The sequence below is a fragment of the Accipiter gentilis genome, chromosome 5 (genome assembly GCF_929443795.1).
Source record: "Accipiter gentilis chromosome 5, bAccGen1.1, whole genome shotgun sequence".
Classification (NCBI taxonomy): Eukaryota; Metazoa; Chordata; class Aves; order Accipitriformes; family Accipitridae; genus Astur; species Astur gentilis.
Window position 1 is genome coordinate 13,272,390 of NC_064884.1, and position 25,614 is coordinate 13,298,003.

Genomic DNA, 25,614 nt, shown 5'->3' on the forward strand with positions numbered 1-25,614 from the left:
AGCTAGCAGACTGAAAGAAGTAAGAGATGGCTAAAGGCAATGTCTATGGCCTATAAAAATATCTCCAAGACTGCAGTTAAGTTCCATTACAGGCATCCCCCCTAATCAGAAGACGTATTTACAGATGTCATTTTGATATAAACAAATATTTTGCAAGTCACATTATCAGCAAGCGCACATGGGTCAGTATCTGTAACTATGGCTAAACACAAAGTACAAAGCCAACTCATTTTGGAAAGAATCAAACTGGCACTGTTGTTAAGACTTAATGAGTTTCCAAGACAGTGATGAAAATTGATCTCAAATCTGATCAACTTGATCAGACTGCATCTACTCTAAATATTACATCAGCAGATCAAGCATCAAGACTTATGACGTAAAATACTTTGTGGTAAAAGTTTAATTTCAAAGATTAAGAAAAAAAGTAGCTCAGAGAAAAAAACCCAAACAAACTAGTTCAACTGTAAGTAAACTAGCCATAGTGTATTCCTAACTGTGAAAGAACTCAGACTGGCCAATGCAGCTAAGAATTTACTGCATTGAACATCCTTAAACCAAGCAAAATAACTTACTTCAATCAAGCTTTCGAGCTCACACTCCCCAGTGCTATCCTATACTAGTTCCAAGAAGGAGAAACTAAAGTCGTTCAGACTCTTGTGTCAACTGATGACTGCTAGCCTAGAATGTAATTCCACCATACGCCTCCTGTCCGAAACACCAGGTGACTGAAGAGAGTGGCGTAAACTGTACTATGTAAGCCTTTCACAGACAGACCATTTCCCAAATTACCCAGTACATTTTGATATTCCAGCCCTTCTACAGCTTTTCTGGAATTATCCTCCCTTGCAAACATGCCATTGTCCACTCCCAGCACTATTCATAGCTTCTCCAATCAGAAAGAGTACAGAAGTGAAAGCACTGTCAGTTTTGTTGATGCCCAAGGAGTTTAGAATGAAAACTGATCGTAAGACTTGCAAAAAACAGAGACTGTTGGCAGAGGACAACTCTGAAAAATACTAGTTTTTCAGTTCACACACCTTTAAAAAAAATAATTTCACTAGTGGTGAAAACAAAGGGGGTTGTATTGTAACTTAAGTTAGGAAGAATTTTATAGTTACATGTCACAGATTACGAAACAGGTAACTGACCGTTTCCTGAAAATGAAATTAAGCTCTCATTAAAATTATCAATTCCCCCCCAAAATGAGCGAGAAACACAACAGAGAGATGAAGACAATGAGTGTTGCACAACACAGCATGAAGCACACACACTAATACCATGCAATTTGTACACTTCTTGTGCCCATGATTTGTTATGGAGCAACACGTAAAAGGCAACAGACTACCTTCTCAAGAAAAATCCACTTGCAGCTTAAAAAGCAGGACTTCTAATCTTGTAAGTATAGAGAAATACTTCATGTTTTGAGGGCACTAGTTTTACACAAAGTAAGAAATTAAAAGTGATGTACTTCTATAGCTGGAAGAAGGAAAAGAAAAAAAAAACCCACCCAATTTTTTCAAGGCTTGCAAAATGCTCCAGGGCTTTAGTTATTCTTCATGAATCTGCCAAAAAGCAACTACAAAAACATCAGCCTTGCCTGCACATCAGCACAGCAGGTATGGAAGTTGCACAATCTCAGCTGTTAAGGAATCTATACAGTAGCTAAAAGCAGTGTATATAGTAAGCCTTTTGGCTAACATATTTAAGGCCACAGTGCCCTGCTTTGCTTTAGTTTTCATCCTAAACTTTTCCCTGTTTCTGTATACAATTACATAAATTAAAAAGTCTCAAGTGGAAGTCAACTAATAAAATGGTGCAATGAATTGGAGGCTTCTTCAGTCTGGTGTGAAAAGAGGCAAAAAAGCTTTGCCACTCGCTTCCTAGATGGGAACTGATGATGTGCATGGAGGCTGATCTAGAAATTGTGCCCCAATTGTCCCATGTTTTGAAGTCGTATTTACAGACCTTCTACAAATTAGCTAAATAAAGGTCAACACTCAAAGGTGCTTTTTCTACAAGGACTTTTTCTGACAAGTTTCAACTTCTTCAACCAGTTGTTCCAGCACTAAATCTCCCAGAGAAGTTCTATACATATGCATATAGCTGTAATGCATTTGCACCAGATTTCCTCAAGAAGTTCACCTTTCACCATACATGCCACTTCTGGAAAATTCCACAAGTAAAACTTCTTAAAACTACAAGTAAGTTGGGTATTTTTACCAGATGGTAAGAAAACCACAAAGATCCTCACAGTTGCATGTCCACGTTTAGCATTCAGACAATGAAAGGAAGAAAGTGAAAAGAATGGCTTCTCACCTCTTGATTAGATCCTAGAAACTGCCAATTTGCTACACAAAATGAAAAAAAGAAATTACCCCAACATATGCTTAAACAACAGAAATTAAATGGCCATAACTATATTTAATTGCAGCATGCTATTAGTACAAGCAGCACTGAGTAATCACCACAACCGCTTGCTCCTGAAGATGCTAAGATTATTTTTCACATTGTCCCAGCATCCTGACAACTATAACTGCGTAGCTTAGCCTGGAAAAAGCCTTACTTATCAGCTACCTGAGCTGGTAAAACTAACAGATGAGCTACATTAAGAAAAGGAATAAAAAAAATTTTTTTAAAAGTACATCATAAAAGCTATTCTATACAGAGAACTTTTCTCTCCCTTACTAAGAAACTCTGTTCTGTACAGTGGGAGACTAAACATAACTTGTTAGAAGCACCAAGACACCAATGTAGCACTGTTATCATCCACAGGCAATTTCTGACTGTGATATTTCTCATCTTTTCTGAATCAGACCTGAACAGTCATTAAGAGAATACTGGGGCCAGGGCGGGGGGAATCTATTACTGTTTCCTTTAACAGGCTTCCATATGAAGACACAGAACTATACATACAGCCACACTGCAGAATTAAGCAGGGTGGAGGATAGAGGGAAGAGCAGAAAGAGCATATGGGTAAGCAGAACGGAAACTGAGAAATGGAAAAAATCATGAGCACAGAAAAATAACAACTTTGAAAGCTAGCAGAAGAGTTGCAAGAAAGACAAGGTACAGGAGTATTTAGATGAAACTAAATACTCAAAGAAGAAAATACAAGAAGTAAAAGGAACTAAGTAGTAAACACTGCTTTTCCCTTTCCAATCTCCAAAATGCCAAATTGCAGACTGCTCAACACTTGTCCACAGAACATGATTCTAGGAAGCAAGATCTGCTTTTCTGATTCAATGTTACTTGAACACAGGAAGACAGAAGCAAACTGCAGTGACACGGAAAAAGCAAAGTAGCAAGGAATTAAAAGCCACAAAGTGGAAAGTCAGTATTAACAATGAAGAAATATATTTTACTTTTTAACAAGGAAGAAAAAGAAAGGAATTCTACAAATTAAAAGAAAGGGCAAGTCTCATAATCCCCTGAAGCCATGCAAATACCTCCATGGAAGACAAAACCTTTGGTCCTCCAAAAGCCAGGGCATCACCTCCAAGGCAGGCAGAGGGAAACAGGGCCAGCGTCTGCTCTCCAAGGTACTGCCCCTTCAACCACAGCTCGAAATTTCTAGCCCTAGCACTCTCTTACTGACAATGCCCCGTGACGCTCCACATTACCTGAGCATCTAAGGACAGTTACAACAGCTAGTCTCTCTAAGGAACTGACACTGATGACATCCAGGATAGCCTAAAACACCTTGGACATGTCTCAGAAATTGCTTGGGACTTCCATAACTTGGAAACTACCCTTACAGAGGAAAAGCAATACAGCACCAAAAGGTATGGGGGGGGGGGGTGTGGGGGGGTGTGTGGGGGTGTGTGTGTGTGAATCTAATGCGAAGTTTTCCTACACAGGAAACAAGATGACTTCAAGTTCTACACTAGTCAAATATCTTTTTTAAGAAACAAATCAAATAAAGCAAGGGATCTTTTTCTTTCTTTCTTGATTTTCCTTAAAAGTTATTCACATAAATAAGCAGGAATATAACTGTAGAGTCTGCGCAGGCCCCTTACTAGGAAGGCTGAGAGCATCTGCAGCATAAAGTTTTAGAATCTCTACTACAATTAAAGGAATGAATTTCCTTAATATTACATGTGGTAAGAAGTATAAGGATGTTCGCTTCCATGGCTCACTTAAGCTTTAAGGATATTGTAAGTATGTACTTATCCTACATAAGATTTCCCTGTACACAAAGAGAAAGATCAGTAAATACATGTCAACAGTACATAACTCGCAACAAAACTCAGCAGAATGGGATTTACGTAAACTAATCTTCAGCATCAGTGATCAAGCGGCTTGAGCAATGAGAAAGAACCAGTCTTCAGCAGCCTGAACGGGAAAAGTTACAGGACCAAATCGTTTCTGATCACATCAAATAACCAAAACCATTGTACAGAACAAAAGCCGAAATATGTTTCTAAAAATAGAAGCCTTTTAGCTATTAAAGTCACAGAGTTTTTCCTTCAACTGCTTTACAGTTACAAACAAGTTAAAACAATTTTATCTTAGTGTCACCTTCCCTTTTACTTCAGAAAGCTCACAGTTAGACAGGATACAAGTTCGTCCAATTTTTTTTTTTCCCCTCTGGTTACTCTGATGCATTTGGAGTAGCACTTCACCACAGTCCCTGATAACTGCAATTTGGCAATACTGCTATAAATGAAAAGTTATTTTCATTTTCCTTTAAGTCTGGCTGCTCATCCCCTTAAAAAGGATCAAAGACAGAAATAAACATGAAACACTTACTAAATTTAAGTTTTATAAACAATTGAGCTTTGTTTCTTCAACAGGAGACAGTAAAGATTTAGATTAGGGTCATAAAGTTGGGCAGTTACCCCAATAACTCCTCCATAGAGTCTCTGCAGAGGTTCTCAACATGGAAGTATCATGTAAGTGGAAAAAAACCATGAATCTTTAATAAAAGCCCCCCCCCCAAAAAAAAGCGCCATGCAACAGAGGCAACTGTTTTACAGTTTTGCACAAGAGGAATCATCAAACAGACAAATGAAACACTGGATCTGCACAAAACACTAGAACACTAGTAGTTGTCAAATAATCAACACTGAAGCTTAGAGGCAATGACTGAACAAGTCACAGCAGCTCTTGTAGACCAAGTGATGTTAATTATGCAATATTTGTAATAATCTTACTATAACATATACTCTATATCTAAAATAACACACGAATATTCACAGCATAAAATCCTCTCCAGATCCCAAAGAACAAACTGAATGCTGCAATGTTTTGGAATACTCCAATTTCTTACCTACCTCAAGGTAAACACAGCCTCACTCACAACCTCTAAGTCTACCCTTTGTACTTCCTAAATGCCAGAATTATGCGACAAGAAGTCAGGTTAAGCATCTTCAGCATCCAAATTCAGGGCTATCCTGAAGCTAAAGAAACAGTAAAACACTCCAGTATCTCAAGTTTTTTATGGACCTGATCATATTGGGAGCAGTTCTGCAGGCCAACTGACAATGATAACAGGACAGAAAACTACAATATTAGTCTACATCCATCTCCTGTGCTTGAGTAAACTGTATGGACCCTGTTTTGATTTGTGTTTTTTTATATATTTTCAAGAGAAAACACAACGAGAAAAATGGCCTGCAAGCTTGCGTAATAGAATAATACCTAGAAGCCTCTATTCATCAATGTGAACTGATTTTATAAGGTTTCAGAGCTGCTAGAAAAAAACAAAATTGTACTAAACAGGCAATCACTGAAGAAAGTGAAGCAGAATGCTGGGAGGAAAACAAACTTAGTTCCCAGAAACCAAGAACTGGGAATAACCTAGCCCTACCAAAGTTAGCTAAAACCACAACTGCCGCTGTATAATAAAACCTATTTTTTCATGTTGTAATTTTTTTCCTTACTTTTATAAACACCAAACCAAACAACAAGAACAAAACAAACCTACACCAAAATCATCTACAGAGTTTTAAGTCAACATACATCAACACCAGTTGCAGTCCCAAAGGGAAGCCTCTTAGGCAACCAAGCCCAGTCAGGCTCTCTGGGACATACCACAGCCAGGACTACAAGCACAGCTGACTCCAGACCAGTCTGAGAAGTAGCTCAGAACCACTTTAAGCTAAGAACAGGCACTCCCAGGCACACAACGACAATCTTGCACTCAACAAACACTTATCACGGAGGATCACATACTCTATACTGTCAAGTAAAGCCTATGCAAGTGTCCAGTGATAGCATGGTTCTATAGGTAGCTCAAACTATTATCATGGCTTCAGGTGTGACAGTGACCCGCAAAACTGTGATGTAAAGGACTTGAGACAGAAAAATCCATGTTTAGTGTTACATTTCTGTATTTTCTAGCTTATTTTAGGGTTAAGACTATCTGGATATCTGCGCAGTGCCTAGCAAAACAGAACTATCCTGATCAGGGCCTCTGGACAGCACAGTAATGTAAATATTACTAAAGAACAAATGAAACTCAATATAATCCCTCCTAGACTAACAAGAACTGGCATCCAAAGAAACCAAGGAATGTACAGTGTGTTGATACCAGGGTTCATTTTGGGATACAGAATGCTGTAAATTAACATAAAAGCATATAATGTCCTCCACATATTTTTCCTGTAAAAAAATGTGTACATTTAAGTGAGCCCCTGTAATGAATGCCATGAGAATCTGTTCTTAAGTCTCTTGTAAATAAGTGCCCTTAGCTTGAAAAGTAAACAATTGTGTCTTTCCCCCCCCCCTTCCATTTAAGGCTACTAAAAACATTTATGTTGTGGAAGATTAATTCAGAAATCAGACCAGACTTTTTATAGACTTTATTCCTATTAAACCCCTGCCTGGGAAAACATAAGTGATGATAACATACCTAGAGAACTCAATGAGAAATTACACTGTTTACTCTGAGTGAACAACAGATTGTCTTGCAATGCAAAAACTGCTTTAAAGCCTGGCCATTTCATAGAGGAATCTCTGCTTTACTGAGTTCTTGGAACAAATCATAACTTGAAACTACCACTACTTCTCAGGAAATAACTTCAAGATCAGGGAACTTACTGGGCTTCATACTTAGATCAAATGCTGAAAATAAAGATGCTGCAAGATGGAAAAAAAGAAAAAAAAACAACACTGCTGCTTCTATCTATAAACCATTGCCTGTTTCTCATGCTTAAGCATAGCAATGAAGTTTTCTGTTAAATATATATATGCATATATACAGACCTTTAATCAAAAAATAAGTTTTTCAAACAACAGGTTTCCAGTTCAACAAGATCTCAGACAGCCCTTAAGAGTATCACACCAGCAGGCCCATTGACTACCTGTTAGAAAATCAGGCCAAAGGACCTGGAGTCTTGTAAAGAGCTCTAGCAAGACATAACGCTGGGCCTACACAAAGGTCACTGCTAGACAAAAGCTGCAGCACCACACATGGTTATGGGGTGTGGAGTAATATTGTAGCAGTTTACAGTGGGAATAATATGCTTATAATAAAAATATGCCTGGTTGTTTGCAGAATTGTTAAACTCCATCCTTCTGTCATCCATAAATTGGTAACCTCTAAAGAAAACCGGAGCTTCCCACATGTTCTTTTCAAAACAATACATTGAGTTGTTAGTCAGTTCACTTTCTAAGTGACCAGTCATACAATTGATACCAAATAATTATTTGTAAACATTAGGGTAAATGAAGACAAAGGGCAGTATGTGTTCCATGTAAAAATGTTTAGTTTAGCAAGAAATTTCTAAAACAAACTAGATTATGTTTCCTGGACCTCTTTCAAAACACTGTTCAGTAGTTTCAGTGAAGAGGCGATCCCAAATGCTCAGCGGGCAGAAAAGGAAACTGCTGGCAGTCTCTGGCTCACACATTTTGGGCATGACCTCATTCTTTACTACCACTTTTCATTTTTGCTGCAGTGCTTTAAAAACCAAGGCTTGACGTTATTTTTGTACATTACCTTTAATTATTACTTAAGAAATGCAAAGAACGCAACTTGAAGTTGTAAAAGAAAGTATACCTCCCTTACAACTCATTCTCATACAGTGAGAAGGTAGGTGGCACACACAATGCACCATCATATATGCCTTTGTATCCAAACACAAAACAGTTATGTTTTTTTAAAGTGTGCTCGCCTCTCTGAATGGAAGGCCAAACCTAAGGCTATCTGACCAGCATTCTTGAAAGTTAACTATATAGCAATAGTAGTACATAATTTCCCTAGTAAATTTGACTTAAAAAGCCAAATTTCCTTTTCATAAGTAGCAGGTTCATATCTTAAATTATACAGACCTATTAAGGTACCCATACCCTAGTTATATATGCAAGAAAAAAATTTTAAAGCAATTTAAGATATAGCTTTATCTATAGGGAAATATCTAGCTGCCTAAACCCCAATTACCTTAAAATGCTTCTAAAAATAAATTCATACTGAAATTTCAGAGATTTCTTGCAATATCAAATTTAATATTACAACTTTTATCTCTTTGATCATACCAACATTGATCAAGTTTAAACAATTATTATTTATCAATCCATCAAAACCAAGCAAAGTTATCTCTCCCAACAAACAGCTGTCATGAGTCTACCACTGATAGTTTAGTCTTATTTTGAACCTACTGTTTAAATAAGCATTCTAGTCTATACTACCAACATATTCCCCCATCTCTCCAGTTGAGAAAGATAAGATATGCATGCTAAATTAAGTAAACATCACAATGATTGTTCAAAACAAGATATCAGAAATACAAGCTTAGTCAAACTTGGCAAACAACTTCAACAACCCAACAGTTCTCTGATGTTAACCTTTTAATCTGATTTATTCTAGTGTCTGGACTCTCTTGAAAGTTAGTTTTACACATACATTTTTACTTTTCAAATAAAATGCTGGCCATCACTGAGTATCATATTTCCCCGACAAGAAAGAGACCAACATTCAATTACCATAGTATCCACTCATATATCTTAGGAAAAAAACAAACACCACATGCAATTGGGCCTCACATGAGTTAAGAAAAAGAAAACTCTACCCAAATCCTGTTCTAGGCAGCATTCTGTGCTTCACTGTACTGGAACACGATTTGCCTCTAAGCAGACCGCAGTGTGCAACCAGAAAAAACATTTAAGATTTGAGATAGCTAAACTTCCCGCTAATCACAAACTTCAACTGATAAGTTTGTTAAATTCCTCAGCATCTCTACAAATCATGTCTTTTTAGTCTTTGTTCATGAAGCAGTGCAGAGAGACAAGCCTCTGAGAAGCTGGGAAGGTACCTTGCCTGCCACGGAGAACTGAGAGCAGGTTCCAAGGGATATGCAAGGCCTACTGCATAGGGGCAAAAGGGATTTCGTGTCCAAAATGAAGACCGGTTTCAGCGGCACCGGGGGGAATACCTGTTGTATTAACCCTCCGACCCTCCCGGCTGTTTAGGTAACACCTGTAAAGAGGAAACTTCGGAAGGAAGCAAGAGACCACCCCCGAAGCGAAACACCCGGGAGCTCCTTCCCCCCGCACCCGCCCCCCCCCCCCCCCCCGCACCCGCCAGCCCGGCCCTCGCAAAGCCAAGCCAGGTTTCCTCACAGCCTTTAGGCGCCGGTTCCCTCACAGCCAAGCAGTCACCTCGGAAAAATAGGTACCCCGACAACCACCCCCACCACGTCCCTTCCCCCCCCACCTCCACACCACACCGCGGACAGGCGAGGGGGAGGGGGGAGGCCGGATCACTCAGAGCCGCCTTGTCTGCTGCTTAAAAGGAACCCAGCCCAGGCCCGGCCTCCAGCTGCTCAGCAGCCACCGGAGCAGCTCCCAGGCACCTCCTCAGCCGAGCCAGGAGCCAGCTAGGCCCCGCTGCGGCTTCCCGGGGATGCAGAGCGAGGAGCGGGCTCCTCACGCCAACGGCAGGGTCACGTCCCCGCCCGGCCCCACACGCAGACACCCGGGGGGCAGGCGGGAAAGGGGGGAGGGGGGGGGGGGGGGCCCTCTGCGAAAGGCCCGGCGGGGACAGCCCCTCGGCCCACCCTCCCCAGGCCGCAAGTCGCCCAGCCGCGGTACGGAGAGGAGGGAAGGGGAAGGAAGCTGCAAAGCAGGGCAGGCTCTCCCTCTACAGCCACCCCGCAGAGAGAGAGGTAACCCCGCGCCCAGGAGGCCCGAGCCAGGCGGCGAGCAGGGAAAGGCAAGGGGTGGTGGGGGGGGGGGGGGGGTAAGGAAGGAGATGAAGCGGGGTTATAACCCAGCCCGTGTAGAGGAGGGTACGTGGGGTCCCGGCCCGGGGCGAGGAGTGTTGGGGGGAGGGTAGCGGGGGAGGGCGGCCGCACTTACTCTCATTTAACACCTCCAGCAGCTCGGCGCAGCTCTCACACATTGTTCATTAACAGCAGCAGCCGCCGCCGCCGCCTCCTCCCGACCATTGATTGATCCACTCGGTGCTGCTGATTGATGATTGATGGGGGCCGGGGCGGGGGTCAGTCGGGGGGGAGGGGAAGGAGGGGGCGGGAAGGAATGGGAAGAGAAGGGGAGGGGGAGAGGCAGGGGCCGGTCTGGGATCCGGGGGAGGGGGGGGATGGGGCGGCTGATCAATGCAAATGAGGCTGTGGCAGCGGCGGTAGCGGCGGCGGCGGGGAGGAGAAGCCGAGTCACTCACTGGCTCCCAGTGACTCCACGCGCCGCCATTTTGCTGAGGGGGAAGGAGGAGGAGGGGACGGGAGCGAGGGGGGACAGGGCGCTCGGGCTCAGCTCGGCAGTTTCCGACCAGGCAGGAGGCGAAGGTGGCCGAGTCCCTCCTCCCTTTCCTTTCGCCCCGCCTTCCCACCCCGGGCCGAGCGGCGGGCTGGCGAGCGGGGAGGAGGAGGAAGGGGGCGGGCCGGCAGTCGGGGCCGGGAGGGTAAAATGGCGGCGGCGGCGGTTGCAGCTCCGCGCGCGCCCGGGGTAGGGCGGGAAGCGCGTTTCCCTGCCCTCTTCCCGCCTCCCGCGAGGGGGGAATCTCCTCCAATAACGCGCACACGCTGCTGTGACAGCGACAGAGGAGCGGCCTCTCCTGCTTAAAGCGAGCGGCCGCCTCCGGAGGACTGCCCCCGCCCGCCTCCTCGGGCGCCCTGGAGCCGAGCTGCCGCCGCGCCTCGCTTTCCCGCCGCTCTCGCCTCTTCCTGGGCTGCAGGAGGATGGCTCCCGCGGCAGACTCGGCCGGCTCTCCGCTGAGCGGGCCGCGGGTCGTGAGCGCTGCCCGGCTACTCCCTCCTCTTGGTTTTTCTAGACGTTGGCCGAGCTGGAGACGTCTTCCTGGGGCACGGCGGGCTGGCGCGGAGGCCCTTTGGGACCTCCGGCCTGAAGGGAGCGCCTAGCGCGCGGCGCCGAGCTCCAGCGGGCGCCTTAGGGGCTCGCCGCGTAAGCAAGGACGCTTCCTCGTTCTCGGCGGGTTTTCAGGTCTTTCGGTAGTTGCTGGCGTTTTCCGCTGGCGGGGCGCGGGACGGAAGAGTCGTCGGCCATCTCCTTCCCGCCCAGCCCCGGCCGAGGAGAGCGGGAGCTGACTCAAGGGTGGACTTGAGTCTCCCGAAAATTAGGTGTTTAAAATACTACGGTGGCGTTTAACGCAAATAAGTAGATGGTTTTTACTTATATAGTTTTCGACCCTTATTTATTTTTTTTCCCCTTGGCCAGTAATTTATGCTGCATCGTAAACGTCTAATGGCAAGTACAGCCTCTGTGAGTAGCTGGAAGTACCGCATTTTCATGGAAGGACAGTCTGTCTCTTAAAAAATAAAAGTTACATAAGTTATGCTGATTACAGTTACCACTTAAGTTAACTCGGGTCTTGAGCACATTTCGAACAAAGTCTCAGACCCGTGGAAGACAACTTTTTAGCCAGTTTTCCATATGAGAAAAACCCTGTTCGGCTCTCTGTTAATCTTGCACACTCACATGCTCCCGAACCCAGGTAAATGTAATTGGAAGATGGATCACATGGTAGGGCTTGGCTCCCCAAAGTAGGCACTGCTCTAGTACTGGGGGTTTTTATTTCTGTAGTACCACCCAGTGGTGAGTTAGTGTATTATTCCGAATACTTCTAGTTTGCTGCCTTGTACATAGGATTAAAGAAACAAATCTATTAATAGCCGCAATGCAGATGGAATATAGCTTAGTAGAAAATGAAATAAATCAAACCTGCCAAATTAGGAAAAAAATGGAGCTGTTTTGACTTCCTCAGTGGCTGACTTAAATGGAAGAAATATACAAGTCCAATGGCATTGTGGAAATGGAGGTCTGTTTTTTTAATTCCATGTGCATATTTATACAGGCTGATAACACCACTAGTGGTTGTATATGTAACCTCCCACTGAAGTGCACAGAATGCTGTCTTCATAACAAACCTCAAAGCATCAGGTTGTCAAGCTAAGACAAAGAACTCCACTGCTGTTGAAAAGTTAAGACACAAGCTACTTAGAACAAAAGACTTATCTCAACTACAACTACTGTGGAAGTCAGGAAAATACTAGAATGATCTTTCACCCAGGTCACTACTTGTTGTTAAATACTTTCCAAGTTAGGGTTATCAACAAGAATAGCTATTCTTAAATATTCCCTACTGAAATTTCCATTTACTAAATTAAACCAATACAGAAAATCAACAACTTGAAGAGTCTCCATGAGACAGATTCCTTGTTGTCTGTCACTTGGATTAACATATAATGTGAATTAAAGTATCTTTCAAACAGGAGTCCTGAGAATAACCAGTACAAGAGACAGGAAGACTGCAAGTAAATAAACCGAGAACTTCCCTAAAACTTTTTAATCTTTCTTGTGATACCTAACTTGAAGATGTTTTAACTCCTGACATAATCTTTTCTAAACAGTGTGTTTTCTACTGATAGACAGAAATCTAACCACCACTAACTAGTTATTAAACTAGTTTAATAACTAAACCTCCACACTGGTATGGTGGTTTAGTTATTAAAATGACACAGATGTGCTAGACCCTGTAAAGCCTTTTTTGGTTGCGTGATCTCTTCCAGATGGCCTGAAAACTTGTATAATGGAAGAATAACAGCAGTCCAGAATATTACTGTTACCGCATTCTGCTTATGCCTGAATTAAGGTACCAACCACCTTTCTTTTCTACAGCACTGCTTTCAAAGCTTGCGATATGTCAAAGGTGGACCAGAGGCTTTTATGTTGTGTATATACACAATGTTATGTTTCACTTGATGTTGTGCTGTCTTAACTGATATCAGTTATCTTTCTTTTGTATGTCATTTTCACAGCTTTCTTGAGTTGTCTTTGCAATATGCCATATGCCATTTTCTGAATTGTATCAGTCTTCATTTGCTGGCATACACTTTACATCTTACCATTATCAAAACTGAAGTTTGTGAAGTTGGAAGCCAGAGTTGTACAAAGAGACACTTAGAAAGCATCTTAATTTTGTTGTACCAAAAGAATATAAACCCTGTACCTCCAAGAAGTTATACTTATTCACTTCCTTAACTAGCATCATATTGCACAGGTATTCCCACTAGCATGGAAATCGATCAGTGGCTATATGATACAAGTGAGTTATCCACATCTAGAAAAAGACCAGATTTTTTGATGGAAAGCGTAGTTCTATGATGTGCACAATCTGATTTGAATTTGCACTTTTCTTTCTCCTCTTCCTTCCTTATACAGACCTTGGACTAAATTTTACAACAGAACCAAAATTAACTGCCAAAACATCTTGGAAGATTGTTTTTCTGACAAATCAGCTCTTTGATCTGATTGCAGCACCACATAAACACCAGAGTCAGCACAAGGAAGGGGCCTTTTGAAGCATGGTGTCACATGCCAAGTTCAATGAATACAACAGAAGAGTATGGGTGACCTCGAGTCACTCCTACTTTTGTGCAGACTGGAATACTGCCAACCAAATTCTTTTTATTGCACACAAGAATCTTACTTTTTTTTTTTTTAATAGAGATGAAATTGACTTTTTTTAAATTAAATGTTAGCTTCCAAGCAGAAGACGACAAAAACTATAACTGGCCTGGTTACAGTGATCATCAGCCTCCTGCTCTTCTATGCAGTTTTTTTTCCTTTTGACCTTTATTCTTCTCTTCTCACATGCCATCCTTGCAAGGTTGTTTGATCCCCAGGAGGCCCACTTTCCTTCCCTTGACTGTGATTCTTCTAACCTGGAAATATTTGCTCTGGTAAACTGCCAGAACAGTTCTTCTGGAGAAATAACTTAGATAAATGCAAGACCTGAGCAAAACTAAAATTCTAAATCCAAACTTAGGACTGGATTAAGAGTTTGAGAACATACATACTTTCCAAAGTTAATGTCCCACTGTGTCCCAACACTGCACTAATACTGTAGTCCTGTTTTACTTTAAGGTATAGATGGAGTTAACCATTCACCAAAAGAAAAAACAAAACAAAACCAAAACAAAGAAAAAAACCACCAAAACAACCACCCTGAAGTAGATTAGGGGTTGAGGTAGTAAGACTGGTCATTGCCCCAATTCCTTCTTTGGGACACTTCAGCCTCTCCTAGCCTGCCTCATACTTTGTATTTTTAAGCCTTCATTTTTCTATATGAACTTACATAGTTGGTGACTTGACTTCAGAATAGTAATTGCGTAATGTGAAAGACTTCACTGAATTTTTTTTTTTTTTTTTTTTTTTTTTTTTTTTTTTTTAAACACTAGTCATGTTGACTACTTTAACCAGAGCTTTGTCTGATGTGGTATGACTGAATTATCTTCTGTTTGATCTTTCTACTACTTTGCTGTAGGTTCACATTCCTATAGCAACAATAGCTGAATGGATTGTACATTTACTCCTCTGCCACCACGATTTACAATGAAAGGTAAACTACCAGTGATTTCAGCAGATGCTAAGAGGAGATGGGAGCTGTGGCAGCTGGAAAACAAGTAAATAATTTCTGCTCTACAGAGGATAGTGTCAAAAAGGTGAATTCCAGCCAGTCCAGTTATATCTGTGACCTCTAGTCTGGAATGATGCTGGAAACGGCTGGAATCCATTGCCTAGGAAATCCTTAATTTCACTAAAGGAAGTAAGTCTCTACCTGTAAACTGTAAAGTTACCTATGAAACTTGGCTGAAGTGCAACTGTAAATCAGTTTAAATTTACACACTTATGTTTCAGCACTTGACTTTCATTGCTATATTAGCATTTCACATGTTTTAACTAGGTTCATGTCTAACTAGACTTTGATATCACAGCACCCTGTGAAGACAAATTCAGTTAAACTTACCCCAAATGTTAGAGAACACACTCAAAACAATTCATAGCCCTGTCTATTAGGCCAAAAACAAGTCATGTAAGAATAGATAATGCTCACTACACCACCAAGCTATGTTAAAACAGTTTGCTTCCAAAATCAGCTGCGTAACTGGCTGTTCAGCATTTTAGTAGGAAAATAGTCTGCATTCTAATAAACGTTATTATCAGCTATTAGGTGTGGTAAGAATCACACTGTACAGCCAGGTAAATGGGGCAAGCTCCACTTTAGAGTGGTTTCAGACTTTATCTTAGAGCCTGTTTCTCAAGTTGTAATCTTGGTTAGTAATTCAGTTGAAGTTTTTTGTTTGTGTACTTCTGTACCCATAAAGGTCTGGTGGAGACTGGACTGTACTAACTTGAGATTCAGTGCTACTAGTCTAACCGCTCCTTTCTCCAGATGAGATAGCCTGAGGATTATACCTCCAATCTCAACCTCATTTTGGGATAATATCCCTCACAGTGTGATTCAATCTTCATTTTGGTTGTTTCAGTCTACAAAGTATTGTCAGATGACTGGTCATCTCATGCCTTTGATTGGAAAGCAAGGCAACAGCTACATTTCTGAGCATCAGCAACAGTGCCATCAGCAACTGAACCATCTCGCCAAAAAGAGAGAGCACAGACGGCTGGCTTTTTTTTTAAAAAAAAAAACATTTGGACCTCTTTTGGACTTTTTACTGGTAAAGCATGTGTTTACAATGTTCCTTTAGAGAGCTCTTATGACTGCAATCTAACACTAAAGAGATACCACAAGAGAATTCTGGTCATTACTGCCTGGTTATCAATATACATGTTGAAATAACTAGCAGTGGTAACGAGTGGGCTGCTGTCAGTTCTTTGCAGCACACATACACACTTAACCTTGTTATGTAGTCACATGAGATAAAACAATTTTAACTCCTCCCCCCATCCTCCAATCTAAACTGGCCAATTCTTCCTGATAGTCTTTGCTGAAATTACAGAATCCATGAAAGACTATGGACTTTTCAACACTCAGAAAAAACTGGCAGTAAGCACTTTAAAAAGAGTTAAAGGTGTTCACAATAAAAAAAAAAATAACAGGCCCCTTGACATGTTTTTATGGAGAACTTGGAAGAGACCACCCAATGTATTGCCTAGGAAAAAGTGCTGTTTCACTTCTAATTTACAAGAGGTAAATACAAGTTAAAATGTCTCGTTTTCATCTTTGACTTATGTCATTCTCATCCATACTCTTAACTTCCAAAACAGTCCTCCTCAACCCCATCTTTTCTTAGCACTCTATTTTCTTGTACCCACTTACAGCATAAACGTGCAGTCACAGGTAGTGAGAAACACACGTACAAAGACCAACAGCAGCACACACGGCAGGTATGTATGTACAAATAGGTGATTTCATGTGCTTTAAGTAATTAAGGTGCATTGTATGTTAAGTCTTACCTGAAAAATGAATCCCTCAACTGGAATGGCTAAGCCTTTTCCCAAGGTAACACTGCTGGCCATAATCAGCATTGGACAATGAAGCAATGATCTCCTAAATTTGAAAGTCTAAAAATAAATTCAGTCTCAAGACATCAAGTGCAGATGTGCATTCATGAAGGGCAGATGAAGGGAGAGGTATGTTCTTTTACTCTTTTTTTTTTTTTGGCACCAAAGTGGTTTAAAAAAAAAAAAAAGAAAACAAACAAAAAAACCCCAAAACAAACCCCCCACCAACAAAAAAAACCAACCCCAAACTATCTCTAACATTTCAATTTTGCTCCGTAACATCTGGAGACAAACCTAGTAAGCAGGTAACAAGTCTAAACATATCTTCCAGCAAATACAAACAGTACTCCAGAAGTCCTGGATCAGTAATCATCATTTATACAACAATAAATGGGCTATGGGACAGACTGTCCCTGGTCACAATACAGCACTAATGCAAGTTCCTCACTTCAGTCAGCCTTTGTACAGTTTAATGCATTATTTTCAGCATCTTTTCCTAATCTTTTTTTCTTTTTCCATTGAGAAACCCACAGCTGAGGTCTTCTGAGGCCTTACTACCTTTCCAGTGCTAAAAACTGTAAGTAACTCTTAAAACTTCCTTGAGAGATGAGCATTTCTAAAGCTTTTTTGCATAAATATTAGCTTTATTGGAAAATAGTTTACTTAACCAATCAGATTAACACACACCAAATTATTCTAGTTAAAAAGAACCAAACAAAAGAAACAAACTAACCTAAAATGCTTTGGAAAATAATCTGCTTCAGTTACAGTAGCAAACATGTCATGGTAGCCTGAAACAAGTACTTGGGGGTGTCTTCATCAGCTAACAGGCAATCAGTTCACGTAAACACAGAAAACACCCTGTAATATTTCTATTTATGAATGTACTTGGAGTACACAGAATTGGGTTTTTTTGAAATACTTGTATAGAAATATGCACAAAACATTGGTTTACATATAATTACAAGTTATGTAGATGTTTATATGATGGTTCATGCTTTTTATCCATGTATTTTAATTTACAGAGTGTGCATTAGAACCAGAACTTTCTTAGATGTAACATTGTAATTATTTTTTCCACACTCAGGATAACTACACTAGAAATATGCACACACACAAGTCAAATCTTTAATGGTAACCAGAACTCTGCATAAGCTGCATTTTTATAGCATCTGCAGAGATCAGTGAAAGGCACCGATTCTTAAGATAACAAGTCAAAATCACAGTTAAGTTTTTAGATCTAAAAGGGAAGCAAAGACTAAGATTAAATTTTTTTTACTAGATAATCCAAAAGGTATCAACGTAACGAAACAACTCTTTTCTGAATCAGCTTTAGAAATACATTTCAGATTTATTTGAAAGTTTAGGTCAGATTTGATTCTTCAGTAAACAACCAGACCACGAGCCTCAGACTAACATGAATCTTAAATATGGAAAGAAGTAACATGCATAAAAGCATATATGCATTTTTTGTTCAAAACTAGTTTCAATACATTGTTAATGGCACTGCATGTCAGAACCAATTCAGTATTTAGTTCTGTGACTCATGGGATATGATCACTCTGACATCATGCTATCAGTGGTATTTTTTTCCATTTTAATAAGATTTTCTTACTTCTCTGCACAGATTTTGATAATCTGTAGCTCTATAACACTACAAGACTCAGCCTGGTCATTAGCCATTTAATGTCCATTCCAGCTATGGCCTTCAACAGTACTTTGAATATTTTACTTTAAACTGCCTATTAAAGATGATACTGCCTTCACAGAGCAGAACAGAGCGCTATAGAAGAACAGGACAGGAAGACAGGAAAAAGCTTAAATCATGAGCTTTAAGGAGAAAAAGAAATAAGGTTCTGTAACTATCAAAATAATGAGCAATTTTGGTAGGCTGTATTCTAAGTCCTAGCCATAAAGGGTTTGAGGAACCTTCTCTCTGAAGACGAGCAACTGCCAGATCACAGCAACATTTATTATCGCCAAATGATCCTCACACAGGAGCAGCTGTGCTTTTTTAGGGCCAGCTAAGTAAAACAAATGGAGAGATGTTCACAAACAGAAAGGGGCCAATAGTGAAGACTGGAAACATTCTGGTCACAGCTAAATTCTACATGAACACTGCTAACTCATGCACTTCTACTTCAAAAGGAATATACAGCACAAAGTTAACTACAGTATCCAAACTTACATAACACACCTCCACAACTGCCTAACCTTGTTTTACAGCTCTGCATGAATGGCTATACTTTTTGTCATAGTAACAATCTTAAGATTAGAGACCAAATAAAGGGAAAAACTTTGGGAGAGCTTAACATCAACTGTTAGAAAACAGAGACAAGACATTACAAAAATGGGGGAGCCAAGACTGTACACAATCTTAGTGTTCATACTGCTTTTCGTAGCCATACTTCATAAATCTGTGAAAATCATTTAACTACAAAACTTTAGGTAGAAAAATAACTAGATCTTGTCTACATGTGTTATTAACATGTACTAGTATCAATCGTTTAGTCAAGATACAGTGCAATACCTCTTCGAAATAAACTGCAAAAAGTCCATATAGAGAGAGAGCGCAAGAGTACCTCACTCCTGGCATTTTATAGTAACCTAGTATGGAGTATTTATTCACAGAGGTAAGTCAGAACAGCTACTGTACTTCCAAATGGAACCCAACTTAGTTCACGTTAACTTCAAGCACAGCCAAAGTCCTTGAGATGAGGCAAGCCAGAAGCAACAGTTATCTAGACCTCAAGGAACTTCTCCTACGCCTTCAGGATACAAATCTTAAATACGATCACAGCATTTTCATCCAATAAAAGAATAAGCCAAAGAAAGAAAAATAAATGTAAACCAAGTTTATTTTGCTTTAAGTAGTGTTCTTTAAGCACTACAGCATGGTAAACAATGTAAATTAGTATAAGTCATCTCAAAAGCCAGAGTTTTTTTTTTTTATTTTATGAGTTGTTAAAAAGATGCAGCCTATTCTAACAGGATAAATATTTTAACCATTTCACTTCGAGTTAATGAAGGCTCACAAATGAGCAACACTCCTCATTGAGGAAAACAAAAAGCTGTTGTCGACAAAGCGACAGCACACACACAAAAACAAAAGAACTGTGTAAAAATAACTAACTGTACTGTGTTCCCATACTCTTTAGAAGTTGCTTTACAATGGGATGATATGCACATGATCTTGCTGCAAACTTGCCATACAACTTGCAAATACATGTAGCCTAGCCTTACCACTCAGTCCAAAAAGCTGCTAACTGATCAAAACAAATGCAGCACTATAATCCTCTGCTTAACAATTAATTCAGTCTGTTTTACTCATTACCTTTTCTCCTAGACTGCAGGACAGACTAGAAAGAAAATGATCCCGAATTAAAAATCGATACTCTTACAGGAAATTGTATTATTTTGCAATATACTCTTTTACAAGTTATGTTTTGCCTATTTTCCCCTTAGCCACAAAATGGGCATGAAGTAATTAATTTGAAAATGCCTTAATTTTCAACTTCATGCAAATCTAAATAAAGATGACCAAACAAAAGCTTAAACAATGGAAGGATATTTCACAGAAAATTTCTTATACAAAAAACACATAAGAAAAAGGGCCACTAGGTGACTTTTAATTTACAAATTGGCATCATTTTGGTCAACAAATATCCAAGCGCTGTTTTCTTCTATCACAACAAAGTAGCTGTACAGAAAGAAAACTGCAAAACTTGTTTTATTATTTTTTTTTAATCGCACATCTCCTCAGGAATTTCATGTGGATTAAGGATGCCAGGTACAGACATCTGAAGTTTATGCTTCTCCTCTTGAGCCTGCCGAAGGGCTGTTTCTCTTTCCTCCAAGAATAAGTCTGATGTGTCTTCACCTGCAAATTCCTGTATAATTCACATAAAATCATTAGTTCATTGTCAAATGCTTTAGGCAGAGTAATAAGCTCCCAAAATCCAGAATAATAGAGAAAACATCCTCCCTTCACATTCACTGCCAGACTATTTGCTTATTTTGCCTTCTCCTCCTAAGGTCAGAATTAATATAAAGGAATGCAAAATATTTTAACATTTTCACTATGTGTAATAGAACAGGATGCTATAGTAACCCAGCATTTGGAGTGTATCATCATTAAAGCAGTAGCATTACAATTTTGAAGTACCTGACAACTGCAGTCTCAAAACAAATTAGCAAACACTTTCCTACAATCTTCCTGAATTCTAGCATCTTTAGAAAAATAAAAGCATAGCATTACTCTAGCAAGTTTCAAAACATGTCCCAATCCCAAGCAAAATAGAAACAAAATCTGATTAAAAGTCAACATGCTTTATTTCCCATTAGGCTAAGTTTCACAGCCATCTTAGACATATGAATTGTATGCACAGCGTAAAGTACAAGTGATGACATTTAAGCCCAATTTATAAAATTAAAATCACACTGAAATAGATTATATGATACACCATTCAGAGTCATGCAAGCTATTTGGCAGAGTTCTCACTACATTTGAAACAGCTGCAAAATAACTTTTATCTCCTAAACAAACACTGAACACTGTGCAAGTACTTTCCAACAATATCATCCTGCTGAATAATCATTTTTCCTTTCTTGAAAAAAGCACACCAAACATACCTTGATTTGGACCAGGAAATCCCTTAGGTGTTCCTTGAAGGCAGGAATATCCTGGTTTAAACTGAAGAGTCCTGTTACAAACAGCTTAACCTGGGCACTAGCAGTAAACACATCAGTTAGTATTTCAAGAAATAACAACCCAGTTAAAAGTTTTAAAGAATCACAGCACACTTACTCTTGCAGGTGAGGAAACGCAGATTTGAGAAGATTAGCAACATACTCCTGAATAAACATTTGGTTGTTCACTGGATTTCCAGGGTTTAATGGAGTACTTATTTTTCCCTCTTCTACTAAGTTGAACATGTATGCAAGGATTGACGCATGCATTGTCAAACCTGAACAGATCAAAGTTATACATATCCAGTTATTATTCAGAACAGGATGCATAAAAGTATGTATTTTGATGTTCAAATAGATTGTTTTCATCAGCCAGCTCACACATATGCATTCTTACCAGCAGTGTGAGAGGTGTCTGTTACCACTGAGAAAATGTGCTGAAGGATATCACAGAAATATGTCTGATAAAAACTCTGGGCAGCAGTCTCTTCTTGTGCAACATTCTGTAGTAGAGTATAAAGTATCTGAAGTCCTAGAAAATATGCATTAAAAAACTAAGTTACCAACCGAACAGTATTAAAACCTCTGTGCGTATTTTTGCCTTTTCCAAAACGATACAAATATCCTTAGGAATTCTGATAGGCACCAAAAAGTAGCATTACCTGCGCAATCATTTTCTCAGGCATTTCCTCAAGCAGCCACTAGAGGGCTATAGCCACATTTACATGGCATGCCGGTTTTATTTGGTTCTTTATGCTTCTGTCATCTAATAATGCAATCGCATCATTTTATTGGTACTAGCAAAAGTGACAGAAGCCCTCTACCAAAATAAGTATTTGCTAATTTAAGAGAAGAAAATGTTTTCATTTTTAGAATTACATGAAAACATAGTTACCTTACTAGGTGAAATGCAACTAAGAGTTATCTTTTATCCCCATCCCTCCCAAACACTGATACAAGACAACTGGCTAAAAACTAAGTGGCTTCACAACAATCTCTTTATCCAGTAGCTGGGACAGTGCACTAAGCCCAACATATTAAAAAAAAACCCCGTTTTTGGAATTGATGACTTTTACATAGCCCCTCCTTGTGTCCTTGATAACCCTCATTCTGGAGAACTTTTTAATTACTCAGGTTCGTTAAATGGGGTGATACACTGAGCTGCTCAATGAAATTTCATCCTAAGTTTGAACAGCTGGCTGTTGTCCAAAGGAAGCATGGTCTGCCTTCCTAACAATCTAAAGTGATTTCCTCTCCTGATGTCATGGGCTGAACTCCCAGACTGTGAGGAGTTCGGCCCCAGATCATACACTTTTCTGCTGAACTTTTTAGGAGTTACTCAGCAACTGTCTCACTGAGGTACCAAGACAAATGCTGCAGACAGCACAACAAAAGGAGACCTGTAACACCAGTTTTAGCAGCAGTGAGATGTTACATCAGTTCAGCCATTTCAGAAAAGCATTAACACTCACATGGAAACAAGCAAGCAGAAACTGTAGCAGTGCCATCTAACAGCTGTGGGAATAAAAGAGCATCCAAGTGTTTCAACCCATTAATATATACCTGGCTGACAACTTGAAGCTGACAGAGAAGATTATTCTTGTGCAAATGCAGTACAGAATTGTGTTACTGGAATGTTAAGTTTGACTAAAGAACAAGATGCAAGAAAACAACAAACTACTAAAAAATATCTGATACTGCAAACTAAGTCTGCATATTAAACACTTCCATTTACCTGTATCTGCAACATTTCTCATTGTATGTTTGAAAGCCCAAATAATAGAATCCAGAACAAGTTTGAACTGTGCAGGTGGAATGGCCAGGAATGCTGGGAAGCAATGAGAATTTACAGCCTGGAGTAGCAAGAAGAAGTTTGTTCTATGTTCAGGATATTCTTCAAAGTCCTAGAAGCAGAGGAGGAGAAAAAGTTAAGTTTCCTAAAGGTCCATCCTAAGATCTTCTGTTAAGAAGAGTGAGTCAATAGCTGACATGGATCAGCATTTAGACCTCAGGTTTAAAATAACGTTAAATGTAAAGCAAAGGTTATGTTTCTTGGTGAACTTTCCCCCCAATTTTCCCCACCAAAGCTTGATAAGACCATCTTCTAGAGTTACACAACACTGACAGGCTGAGCCACATTTTGTCAGTACACAACCTTAATCACTGCTCAGTCCACAGATAAACAGACATAGTCTGAACACTGGTTAAGCACCTATGTTGCTGCAAGGCTACAATTTCTGGTTACACCCTACTGCAAAGTAGTACTAATTCAGCTGGTAGTGCTCAAGTATTATACAAATACATACTGCACACTATAGCATAAGAATTGCATTAATGAAGAAATATTCAAAATGACTGATCAGTACTTAGTCATACATTTTAAATATTTAAGAATTTTAGCAGTTAGTCCTACACTGACATTTGACTGAAGTACACTGCTGCTTCCAGCAGTATGACATTCCAAGTCCCTAGAACAGAAAAATTACTAAAGACTTAAATCAAGAGCTAAACAGAAATTTAAGGCAATGAGATTAAGACAGCCAACTAAACAGCCAGACTTCAACAAGTATGTTTGAGCAGAAATTTCTTCAAGTGCCACAAATGTACTTTGTGACTACAAAAAAACAGGGAGATGATCCACAAAACACCACATATGGAAATGATATTCATAGAAAGAAGGCATGAACCCCCACTTAACATCCATTAGATGAAAGCTGTATAATAACTCTACATTCACTACATATTGCCTTCCTTCATTGCAAGAAAAGGTTCTTTCGCTTAGAGATGTACCAACAGCCAAGACTAGTAGTCTTATAAAACCTCTTTTTTTTTCTTTTTTCTTCAGTCACTAGGGAGATTAGATATAAATACCTTGTTGATCATATTTAATGTGCACTCAAAAACAGCATCAAATATCTGAGGTATTTCAGCAGTAATGTGTCCACCCAGCTTGTTTACAATGATAGCCATAGTACTAAGTACTTCAGGTTCTCTAGCAGCTGGAACATTTCTCTGGTAGTCAATGAGAACTGCATCCAACAAGGGAGGAACGAAGTTTTCAGCTACCTAATTGAAAGAGTAAGCCACGGTTATAACAATGCAGTTATTGAACAAAGTCTCTAGCATACAGTTTATAGCAAAGTTGGTTGTTTAGTTACAGGCGATACTTTTCCCCCCAAGGAAGGTGAAATATATTACACTTCCACAGACTCCCCACCCTCTGGACCATCCAGCAGGGCTTCCAATAGGGTTCTCTTAAACCTCCTTGATTCCCTTTAAGACTACTGTCAGCTAAAATTACCTGAAGTATTTCAAATATAGCTCAGGCTTATCTCTATGATCGTACTTTCTCCTTTATATTTTACAGACCTCCTGAAGCAAATTCCTGTGACCAACTGGTTCAGTCAACAACAGAACAAAGTTCTTCCTAATTCTGTCTTATGAGTTATTTGTATAAAATGAATCTACTTACCATCTGAGGATCATTGGACCTGCTCACCCAGCCAGAAATTAGTTTTAAAGTTTCCCTTTTTACAGTCCTCATACTTCTAATCAAGGGCTGCTTTGTTACCATTTCACCTGAAAAGTTTTCAAGCTTCAGTTAATCGGGTAAGGTGTAACAAAAAGATTAACTTAAACTGATATTACAAAACAGAGAATGCTTGATTTTTATATCCAAACTACAAAGACTTCTTATGCGTATTGTGCAAATTAAAAAAAAACCTGCCTCCTCATTCTAGCTCCATAGGTCCAAGTTGCCATGTAGCGTTACTGAACTACTACTGACAGCACCCTACTTAGAGTTCAAAAACAAAGCCGCAACTTACTTTTCAAGTAAGGGAAATCACACATACCCACTTAACTACATGGACTGAGATTACATCTGGTTCTCATTAAGTGACAGAGAGGAGAACAAGTTAGTTCCCAATTTCATCCAAGAGAAATATCCTTCACTTGTCTTTGTGTGTAAAATCCACCCTTCTCCTTAAGAAGCCTTATCTTTAGTTCAGTTTCTTACCCCCAAATCAATGTAGACTCATCAGCAAAACCTGATCTCATTAACTACATAGTTATACAAACATTACAGCACATGCACAGGAAAATCTGAAGAGTGTAGCCAGGAAAAGAAAGGTAAGATCACTCGTGCTGGCATCAGAACCATCTCTGGCAAGATAGAGCCAGTTGTAAAAACAAACTCTGAGG

The 25,614-nt window shown here is 39.9% G+C and overlaps 2 protein-coding genes and 1 long non-coding RNA gene across 21 annotated transcripts in view; 1 reads left to right on the forward strand and 2 right to left on the reverse strand.

The window, feature by feature from the left end:
• The window catches only part of USP34 (ubiquitin specific peptidase 34), a 147,310-nt gene extending 136,870 nt beyond the window's left edge, over positions 1-10,440 (reverse strand). For all 12 annotated transcript variants that reach the window (XR_007506089.1, XR_007506088.1, XR_007506093.1 and 9 more), the window contains exon 1: positions 10,300-10,440. Coding sequence is in view for 1 of the 12 variants with exons in the window: in XM_049801085.1 (XP_049657042.1) it covers positions 10,300-10,342 (43 nt within the window). In the remaining 11 variants the exon portion in view is untranslated. The remainder of the gene's footprint in view (positions 1-10,299) is intronic.
• Positions 10,441-13,933: 3,493 nt separating this feature from the next.
• On the forward strand, positions 13,934-24,887 carry LOC126038809 (uncharacterized). Its single transcript, XR_007506099.1, has 3 exons — positions 13,934-16,605; positions 17,246-17,299; positions 24,779-24,887. It is a non-coding gene; the product is annotated as an uncharacterized LOC126038809 (long non-coding RNA).
• XPO1 (exportin 1) overlaps positions 19,563-25,614 on the reverse strand; it is a 40,591-nt gene continuing 34,539 nt past the window's right edge. For all 8 annotated transcript variants that reach the window (XM_049801090.1, XM_049801088.1, XM_049801091.1 and 5 more), the window contains 7 exons: positions 24,884-24,990; positions 24,283-24,477; positions 23,147-23,315; positions 21,809-21,943; positions 21,530-21,689; positions 21,355-21,451; positions 19,563-20,612 (listed from right to left, as the gene is read on the reverse strand). In XM_049801090.1, coding sequence (XP_049657047.1) covers positions 20,466-20,612; positions 21,355-21,451; positions 21,530-21,689; positions 21,809-21,943; positions 23,147-23,315; positions 24,283-24,477; positions 24,884-24,990 — 1,010 coding nt within the window. In that variant the 3' untranslated portion in view covers positions 19,563-20,465. The remainder of the gene's footprint in view (positions 20,613-21,354; positions 21,452-21,529; positions 21,690-21,808; positions 21,944-23,146; positions 23,316-24,282; positions 24,478-24,883; positions 24,991-25,614) is intronic.